Source organism: Cavia porcellus, unplaced genomic scaffold, assembly GCF_034190915.1.
Source record: "Cavia porcellus strain 051 isolate PalLab524CR breed Dunkin Hartley unplaced genomic scaffold, mCavPor4.1 scaffold_1, whole genome shotgun sequence".
Lineage (NCBI taxonomy): Eukaryota > Metazoa > Chordata > Mammalia > Rodentia > Caviidae > Cavia > Cavia porcellus.
Window position 1 is genome coordinate 96,006,416 of NW_026947484.1, and position 10,801 is coordinate 96,017,216.

The window sequence follows — 10,801 nt, forward strand, 5'->3', positions numbered from 1 at the left end:
TCACTTGCTCTATATCCATTATTCACTGTTTATGCATATTTAATAATTAGGACCATTCCTGAAGACTAGCACTCACAAGAAGCACCTGTATAAGTAATGAATAAGTACTCTGCACCATGAATAGGGTAGTTAAAGCAAAATGGCATCACTATTATATCTCCTGTGATCTTTCATCATAACAATGATGACAATGGTCTTTAATAAATGAAACAAAAAGCTCATTTCTTGTTTTAGAAAGGAAACTCCAAGAAAGTCCACTAAAGGACCATCATGACCCCACTTGCTATGATTCCATAGGAAATAAGCAATTCCAGCTCTGAGGGGTTGAGGACGGGTCTCAATAGCCTGATAACCATTGATGCCCTGGAAAAAGCTATGCTGCTTTTGCACAGGCCTTGGCTCAGGTGAGCTGAAATTGATTTGGGCCTGGAGGAAAAGCTGACTGTCACTCTCTGGGTCATTTCTCATTTTGGACACAGGCAACTAAAGCAATAACTCAGTAAGGACTGGGTTTTTATTTCATGTTTGCTACTTGTGTGTCAAACAAAAATGACATCTTTAAAGCTTCAGCAACATAGAGGCCATATTGTTAGAAGATCATCTTTATTGTTAGTTCATGTTTGTGGTACATAATTAATATATTCATTGTGGATAGTTGGTACATGTGCATGACACACTTCACTTCTATTTCTATGTTTGCTTGCCTACACACCCAGCTTTTCCATTCATGATCAGTCTCCTTTCATTTTAAAAATATCTCTACCCATTTCTATCATCATCTTTTATTTGACTGTTTTACTGATCAACACCTTGGCTATCTCATATAGAAGAAAGCATGAAATAATTAAGCTTTGTCTCTGATTCTTTTCTCTTAACATTATGATTCAAAGTCCATCCATTTTCTGAGACATAATAGTGGTGCAAGCATGTAATCTCAGAAGTGGGGAAGCTAAATCAAGAACATTACCACAAGTTCAATGCCAGCATGAGCTACAGTGGACTCAAATTCAGCCTGAAGAACATAGAGACCCTGCCTGAACACCTCCTCCAGAAAAGAAAAAGTGCACACGTTTTCCTAAAATGAAATGAAATCAATCCATCTTTATAGAAAAGCAATATTCCATTGAGTTTAATGCCTACATCTTCATTATCCATTCCATTTAAGTATCGATGGACATATAGATCACTTCTAGAAATGAGCTGTTGTGAACTGTGCTACTGTAAGCATGGGTATTCTGGGTCCCCGGAATTTCTATTTTACATTTTTCGAGGAAACCATGAAATGGTTTCTGTGGTATACTACTTTACATTGGTAACAACTGTGTAGAAGTGTTCTCTTTTCCACACAGCCTAACCAGCATTTCATATTATTTGATTTCTTGAAGACAGTGATTCTATATGGAGTAAGATGGAATCTCAGAGCAGGTTTAATTTGCATTTGTTAGTGGCCAGTGATGATGACCATCTTGTAAATAAATGTAATGCATACTTGTGGTTCTTCTTCTGAGAGGAGTCCCATTCTACATTTTTTGATATTTGTCTTTTATTTTGAGAGTCTAATTTTTTAGCCCTTTATATATGCTTCACATTAATCCTCTTCGAGTTGTATTGGGCAAAACTGTTTATTCTACAAGTTATTTCATCATTGTGCTTGAATCTCATTTGCTCAGTTGCAAACAGAAAATTACACTGAGCCCCATGTGAGTGTTCTCAGGGACACAGAAGACAGCCAAAAAACTCACTTCTATCCATAAATAATTAGCCGAGCTATATTCTCATATAATCCTGATTTTCAAACTTTTTAAAAGGAATTGTATATTGGTGACTTGTGGGTGTGAGACTACCTTTCATTTGTGTACTAATGCTGTTTTTAAAAGGAAAAAGTAAGAAATTTATTTTGGTGCTCATTTTATGAAAAGAATTCTGTCCCAAAGTCTAACTCCACAATTTACATGCTGGACGTATTTCACTCTTTTCAGGTCCCACGGTCACAAATACAGTGAGGACAGAGAGAAGGCCATGGAGTACAATATAAAATTAAAGTTCTGTCCTTAACGCAACAAGAAATGAAAAAGAATTGATCATGTTACTTCCAGCAGAACCAGGAGTAACACTGATATAAAACAGAAGAATGAATCTTTCATTACTAAAGAGGTCCTTTTGTTTATATACTCTTATTCTAGTACTCTGAAGGGGTGAGGCAAGAGAACTGGGCAAGCAAGTCCAGCACAGAAAACTTAGCAATTTAGCAAGACCCGCTCTCTAAACAAAAGCAAATTGAGGGCTGAAGATGTAGCCTAGTGAAAAGACCACACATTATTTCTCCACTACAATCAAACAAAGTAAATATTGATTGACCTCCTGAGATGACAGGGAATCAACCAATATATACCTATTGAGTGACATAATTCCTCCATTTAGAGGTATCATATAAATTCTGGAGAGGTATTCTAAAAGGGAAATTGGCCACTTTTTAAAGGCCATGTATGAAGAAGAATGAGGAATTTTTCAGGCAAACCATTGGACCAGCACTTCACAATTCATTGGTGTTTCAGTGTGAATGGGTACACTAAGTATTATATGTCAAATTTTGAAATTCAAATGGAAATGGAGCCTACAATCCCATATGAATGGATACACACAAAGCAATGAAATGGTTTTTCACCATTTCTGTGCATTTAATGAGAATCCATGCCTTCAAAGGATGATCCTGAAGCTATCATTTTCAGAAAGAACACACAAAGGCTCCATTTCAATATTCTTTTTGGCAAAACTATCTTCCACCACAACAAAAATACTGTTTGTTCCAATCCCTCTTCTCTGCCTCTGTCATGATACTGCCCAGTATTTGAAACCAATGCTAAATATATATCAGTATAATCAGTACAGCAGTTAAATGGTTACCTACAAATAAAGGGCACTGAGAAGCTGAGTAGGCAGCTGCCCAGAATGTTGGTCTTCAGAGTCACTCTCATGTAATGTGCTGGAATCACTTATTTCTCAAGCAACACTTCCATTTCCTTACCACTCATCCATTCAGTGAGGCTTGCCAGATGTTTGCGCTCTGAACCTCAGTTCCTTGATTTCATTCACATTTAGTTCATGTTTTAGAGTTTTATTTATTTATTTTTTTGGCACTGGGGATCAAACACAGACCTCACACTTGCCAGTGAATTGCTTACACTGCTGAATTAATTCCCCAGAACCTAGTTCATATCTTAAGACATGAAACCAGAGGGCACACAGTGTTTAAAAAATATATTCAATATTAGGAAGATACACTCTGAATAAAACAAACTAGGTAAGAATTCGTATGCATATATTGGACAAGATATGAGATAATCTGTCTAAATTAAGCAAATGAACTTTGAGTTAATGAGAGTCAAGAGAGCTGAAGAGAAAATATCTGGTATTCCACAGGCAGGAAGATACTTACTAGAAAATACAGATCAGTCTAAAGGCAGCTCTGATACTCCTGGCCAAAAATATCCCTAGAGAACAGATAAGAATTAGGGACTCAGAGTGGCATTTTTTTCTCACAATGGAGTTGAAAGTGGCTCCACAGTTCATGAGTTACCCATGCTTTCATGTTTCCTGTTGGAAATGGGAATAAGAGGGGGATCTCTTGCTTTCTTTTGTCTTCACTGATGTTTCTACCTGCGTAAACAATCTGGGCACAAGGCAGGTTTTTCCCATATATGAAAAATGAGAGCAGCATTCAAGAAGTTCCATGATGATTGATTTTCTAAGTGGTAAGAGCAATATTTGACTTACAAGAAACATTTACAAAATTTAATGACTTATGCCTTTTACTAATATCACCGTTTTAACTGAAATGAACTAAGCGGAGGTAAGTGTCTTTTGAAACAATCATTTTATTTGCTTCTTCCCTGATATGACAATAGGAATATTGATGCTCTGAGTTTAATTATCTTCCAGGTGAAACCTTGATGGAACGAACACTGCTTATTGTCCAGAGACAATGTTGTGCTCTGACAAATTTCTGCTTCTGTGTATCAAATTTTGAGTTGGTTGATGTGTCTTCCTTGCCTCTCTGTGATGACAGAATGCACCAAACATAAATACCACTTCCGGACCAGGGAATCATCACTTACCTTTCAACCAAGGGATCTTCCTATGTTTATCTTCAATGCGTCAAACCTCTTCCTTACTTTTGCCTAAAGTTTGTTCTCCTTCTTCTTGGGCACAAGAGACTAAGTTATACTTATCTCTAATTCCCCCAGGAGGACATTCTTTTCCTACTTTCATTATGCTTTACACATTAGCACACACTTTGGTTTTCTATTCATCCACACTCACTGCAATGCAAAAAGAAATAATTTTTGCTTTCTATGAAAAAGAAAATGTGAGCAGACATCTGTTCTGTTGCACAATACACAGGATAATCATGTATATGTACATCATTCGTGTATTTGAATCCTAGTGTGTGATGGAACCAAATCAATATGAAAAACTTTGTTTCAAACATGGATTCTCTTTGGGGATGCTATAACTCCTATTTCTCTAAATTAATTAGTTGGACTATTAACACGCTGAGGTACTACAATTGCCCTAGAAACACAACACTAAGGCAATATTATCCCTTAAAACATCAGAAAAGGGAAAGATAGCCCTTGATCAACAATAGGAAGAACCAACATCATAAAAATAACTATAGTCTCAAATTTTTTGTACAGCTTTAATGGAATCCTATTCCAAGTACCATTAGCGTACCCCACAGGAATAGATAAAACATTTTGAAAATTCAGTTGGAACCAGAAGAGACCTAGAATAGCAAAAACAATTCTGGACAGCAAAGGCAAGCAAGGGAGAATTACAAGTCCTGACTTGAAATTATACTACAAAACTACCATGATAAAAATTACAAGATGTTGGTAAAGAAAAAGAGAAAGAAAGAAAGACCCCTGATCATCAGTTGAACCAATCAGAAGATGTATAAATGACTCCAAACACGCTCTGACATGTTATCTTTGACAAAGGAGCCAAATATGGTCAATAAATAAAGATAGTTGTCTTAGTTCCTTTTTACTCGTTACAGAGACACATTACCTGAAACCCAAAGTTGGGAAAGGAAAGTTTTATTTCTTACATACTTTGGAGGTTTCAGTCCACACTTAGTTGGCTCCAAGGCAACCGGGCATGGCTGGTCCGCAGTTCATGGCGGTTGCAAACAACAATCAGGAACCAGCAAAGAGCAAGACACACCTTCTTCCTGCCATTACATCACATCCTGGCTACACCCCTATGTGGGGGAGGCGGGACTGACACCATCAATCCAAGCACTAGAAAATGAAGCATCACAAATGCACAATGCAAACTTATGGGGCCTGGGGCCACAGACATAAACCATGACAATAGTCTCATTAATCAATAGTGCTAGAAAACCTGGCTTTCAAATGTCAAAGACTAAAACTAGGTCCAGCTCCAACACCATGCACTCAAGTAAAACTGAAATGGATCAAAGCTGTAATTTTTAAAATGGGAATTCTAAATGTGCTGGAAGAGACCATAGGCAGAACTTTCAAGACATAGCACTGATCACACAGGAAATAATACAAAAAAATCAATAATTGGGATATCATTATAATAAAAGACTTCACATATCAAAGGAAATCACCAATGGAATGAAAAGACAACAAGCCACACAGTGGAAAAAATTTTCAACCAGTTGTTCTTCAAAAGACATATATCTGTAACATATAAAGAATTAAAAGAAATTAGAACCACCCAAAATTAAAGACCCACTTCAAAAATGGACACCTGTCAGGAATAACACTTGTCAGATGAAGAAATTCAAATCACAAACAAATATATGAAAAATGTTCAACATGACTGGATATTACAGAGATGCAAATCATATTATGCTGTCATAAAATTGTACTGCAGATAATGTGAGTATCGTCAAGAAATGAACCAGTACTGGAGGGGATGTGGGAAAGGGAAGCATGCTCCAAATTGATGAGAGTGTAGACTGGTACAACTACTGTGGAAACTAGTATGGAGACTCCTCAAAAAACTAGGATTACAGGTTCCATTTGAGTCAACTATTTGCCTTCTAGGCTTCTCCTATACCACAGTGATATATGCACACCCAAGTATACAGCACCACAGTTTGTAATAGCTAAATCTTGGAAACAAACCAGGGTTCATCAACTAAGGAACAAATTAACAAGTTGTGCAGGGTTTTTTAAAAATACAACAGAATCTACTAAAGCAAGAAAAAAATTGAGCCATTTCTAAGTAAACAGACATACTCTTAAGAAAAATAGATCAGATTCGTGTGTGTAATCACTGCATTGTCCTATAGATAAACTGAAAAAGTAAATAATGATCAAAATACACAATAGATATTGTGAAACAGAAGAAAATTTCCAGAAGGAAGAGATCAACTGAGGTGGGGAAAAGCAGAAAGGAAGAAAGGGAAAAGGAAAAAATGATTACAAAAAGATCATATAGAAAAAATTTGTAAATAGGAAAGGGAAGAGGTGTTGAAGAAAAGATAAGGGATTGGGAAAAAGGAATCAAAATATTTAATATACAGGTATAAATTTTGTATCATTAATAAAATCATTACATTTGTCCAAAATGTAACAATGAACAATTCCTAAAATTGTAAAAGAAGAAGCCCCTAAGTGGACCCTAATTTTACAAACTCAGTGGTTTTCAAGAGCTGATTATATTTCAAATTAGATTTAAGCCAAGACATTTTCCACAAGAAATAATAGAAATACCTGTTATACACTCCAACCCTAACTAGGAACACCTTAACTAAACTTTTCATTATAAAACGGGTTATACACTATGCATGATTTATCAGAAATACCAGTCACCTTCCTGGTGTACTTACAAAGAAGTTATACAATATGCCTAATTTCATACTATACACACCATTCAAGGTGACATGGTTTTCAAGAAGAAGAGATGGAATGGAAAGTGGTTCTTCTTTGGAAGGAGATTCATCTTCCATAAGAACATGAGGAATCTGGCTTTGACCTACATCTGGGCTCAACTGATGTTTCCTAGGCTTAAATAGGCTTTTCAGGAATAGTGAGGTTTTGTTTAGCACGACGTAAGTGCCTGACATTTGGGTTGTAAATCAAAATTTTGATGGTGACTTGAACCTAAACTTTGGATCTAACCCAACCTACTGATATATGAAGGCAGACATAACTGAAACATCCACTGTGACACATAACTTCCTATTATGTGTCTTTTATTTCTCATTCTTGAAAAAAATACAACTTATAATTTCATGGGTCTTATTTCAGTTAACATGAGGACACAGGTCTCTCAATTATTTACATATAACTCAAGTTTATATCTTTCATCATGGCAGAGTAGCACTCCACAGTGTGCAAATACATAAGCTTTATACATTCATATGTTGTTGGAAATAAAGGAAGCTTTCAAGACATACCAACAGTAAATATTGCATTATACAATTTTCAGCTTAAAATTTTTCTATAACCATCTTAACGCTATGTTTAATTAAAAGCTTTTCCCATTTTATGTGTAAAAACACAAATTCAGTCCATAAATATTGCATACCCGTGCCTTTGAATTGTAAACAGAAATTCATTTACGAAACCAATATCTACAAAAGTACAGAGTGAAGGTAGTGATGAAAGCAAAGTGGTGACAAACTTTACTGAAAACTCCAGTAGAGAAAGCAAAAAGAAACAGGAAACCAGAAGTAGAAAATAAAGGAAGGACGTTCAGAAAATGAAGCTGCTACGTTCCCTATTTAAGTCGTCTGAACACACCAGGTCTTCAGAGAACCCACAGGCAAAGGTTCAGGATCACACATTCATCTCAAACAGTCTAGCAGCATCAGCAGGATCCCATGGCCTGGCCATTGACTGGATTGGTGGCCCTGACTGTGCTGACCATCATGGCATCCTGCTCTCTGGATTGCACCCTGCCTCGGACCTATATGCAGTGGAACACCACAGCCTTGCGTCCTCAAGACAAAATGAACAGAACCATCCCTTTCTCCTGCCTGAAGCACAGACAGGACTTTGGCTTGGCCCTGTTGGACTTTGATGGCAAGCAGGTCCAGAAAACTCAGGCTCTCTCTGTCCTTCATGAGATGACCACGCAGTCCCTAAACTTCTTATCACAGAACTCACATGCTGCCTGGAACCAGAGTGTCCTTAGAACCTTCTGCGATGCCCTCCGTGATCAGATGAATGACCTGAAGGCCTGCCTGACGAAGGAGACAGGGCTGGAAGACCCTTCCCTGTTGCATGAGGACTCCAGAAATGCTGTGAAGAAATACTTCCGAGGGATCACTGACTACCTGAAGGAGAAGAGCTACAGCCCTTGTGCCTGGGAGGTGGTCGGAGCAGAATTCTTCAGATCCTTCTCTTCCTCAGAAGAACTGTGGAGAAAGATGCAGGACTGAGGAATGAGTCCTTGTTTAATATAGAAACTATTGGCATCCGTTGCATCACACTTTGACGATTCTGTCACTTCCAAGATTCTCATTTAAGCAGTATTCATAACGTGCTGTATTTGTCCAATGTTTTCAGGAGTACTGGGCAACATTGTTATCATCTCTACATGGAGTATTTTTTCCAGCTCCTTTTTCAAACATAAAAGTATTTATTTATTGGTGTATTTAAGATTTATTTAACTATAAGACATTTTGTGTTTACTATGCATAAAATATGCAGACTTCTAACTTGCAGTTAATATAATAAAACATGTTCTTTGCATTTGTTCAATTTGTCTGTTTGTTTTTTCCACTTGATTTGTGTCATATGAACACTTCCTATATGTGTTTGTTCTTTAAACGATACTTCAGATGGCAGAGTAGCAAGCAACAAATAGCCTCTTGAGAGACACCGTCTAGAATTGGACATTCACCATCCTGAAGAAGACAAGAAATAAGAAAATCGGTCCCCTGGACATAGAAGAGTCTGAAGTCTGAATTGAAGCTCACAGAGACAGTGAAAAGGAAAACTTCAATGAAGAAGGCATTAGCTGGTGGCAGCTTTGCCAGGAGTCAGACTCACTGCTTGAAGGCAGCTGTTGGAACCTGGGGACACATGGTGGTACTGGCAACTGGCAAACACTCAGGCCTCTGTGGAAAGTTTTGGTGGCAAAGGGGAGCAGTGGACTTGGAAAAATATGCTGAATGATATTGAGTGCCACGGACTTGGTCCTCCTGAAGGAAGAAGCCACTGGCTGGCAGCCATTTTGGAGTTGGGCCAGATAAGCCCAGAATGAAGAATATTGATTGCTTTCTCCAGCAGATTGTAGCTGGGTACAGAACTATGGAAAATGCTAGGACCGTGGTCAGCCCAATCAGTCTGGTCTGAGAGCAGGCTTGCTAAAGTTCTCTATTTCCCTTAAAGTAACTCCTTGATTGTGGGGATTAAGTAACAGGATTTTGGATGCTGTCTCCATAGGCTCCACTAAGAATCCTGGAATTGGACTATTTTTTGGTTTTGTTTTGTTGTTATTTTTCTTTTCTTATTTGTTTGTTTTAGTTAGTTTTTTTATCATTCTTTCTCTTTTATTCTTTTTTTTTTTTGAGCTAGAGTGTGGTTCTTAACCTCCTCGTGGGTGTGGTTTTGTTGTGTCCTACCTTTTATCTTCCAGCTCTGTTATTTACTTCAGTCTTCTGCATAAGTGTCCCCAAGTTGGTGGGATGCAAACTGCTTGTAATCTTTTTGTTTTCCCACTTTTCCAATTTCTTTAATCCATCTTGACTCTTAACCCTTGGGACAGAATTGATTTATTACACATTTATATATTGTACACAATTATTTTGCATTCTTTTGGAAAGATATCATAAGACATTTAAACAAGACATAACCTCAGACATTTAGTTCACCAAAAGCAAACCCAGGGAGCAGTGAGGCTGGAAAATCTGAAAACCCTCACCAGGTCGCCAAAAAGTGATAACAAAGCAATTGAATGATGCTCCGGAAAAAATGAAATCAGAAATAATCTCTCAAATAAATACAGAGATTACCAAAATTGCTTAGCGATGTTAGAGGAAACACAGACAAAAAAAAATATATGAAATTAAGCAAATTATGAGAGGTAAGATAGGAAAGAAATGGAAACCATAAAGCCAATTCAAGCAGATATCTAGGAGAATAAAAACTCTCAAAGTATTCAAAGCAAATTAGGCGAATGTGAGCACAGAATGTCAAATATTGATGACAGGCTTGCAGTTAGTGACCAGGAAAAGAAAGATTCCTCAAAACTAGCAAGAGAACATGAGAAATCAACCCAGCAGCCACTAGATGAGAAAAAGAGGAATAATTTAACATTATTTGCAGTCAATGGCCAAGCAGGATATACCACAAATGACATTTAAAATATGTTCACAGACATTGTGACAGAAAACTTTCCTGGTAGAGAAAAATACAAATAAGTGAGACATACAGAACTGCATTATCAATGATCAAAACAGTTCTGCATCCAGGCATATCATAGTCAATATTCTAGAAATTCAATACAAGAATAGAATTTTAAAAGCTGTTAGGGAAAAGAAAAACTCACTTATAAAGGAAAATTCTTCACCATTACAGCTGACTTCTGATCACAAACTGTCAAGTCTAGGAGAGCTTGGAATGAAGTACTGCAAGTTTTAAAGGAAAACAACTTTCAACCCAGATTAACGTATGCACAAAATTATGTTACAAAATTGATCCTGAAATAAGATACTTCCATGACAAAGAACGGCTCAGGAAATTTATGACCGCCAAACCAGCACTCAAAAATGTTCTAAAGGACATTCTAGAAAGAGATAAAAAGGACTACA

General features: G+C 37.1%; 1 protein-coding gene across 1 annotated transcript; it reads left to right on the plus strand.

The window, feature by feature from the left end:
- Nucleotides 1-7,864: 7,864 nt before the first annotated feature.
- On the plus strand, nt 7,865-8,425 carry LOC100726990 (interferon alpha-17-like). The gene has a single exon (XM_003478850.2). It carries the CDS (start codon nt 7,865-7,867, stop codon nt 8,423-8,425), a length of 561 nt encoding a protein of 186 aa, XP_003478898.2.
- The last annotated feature ends 2,376 nt before the right edge of the window (nt 8,426-10,801 follow it).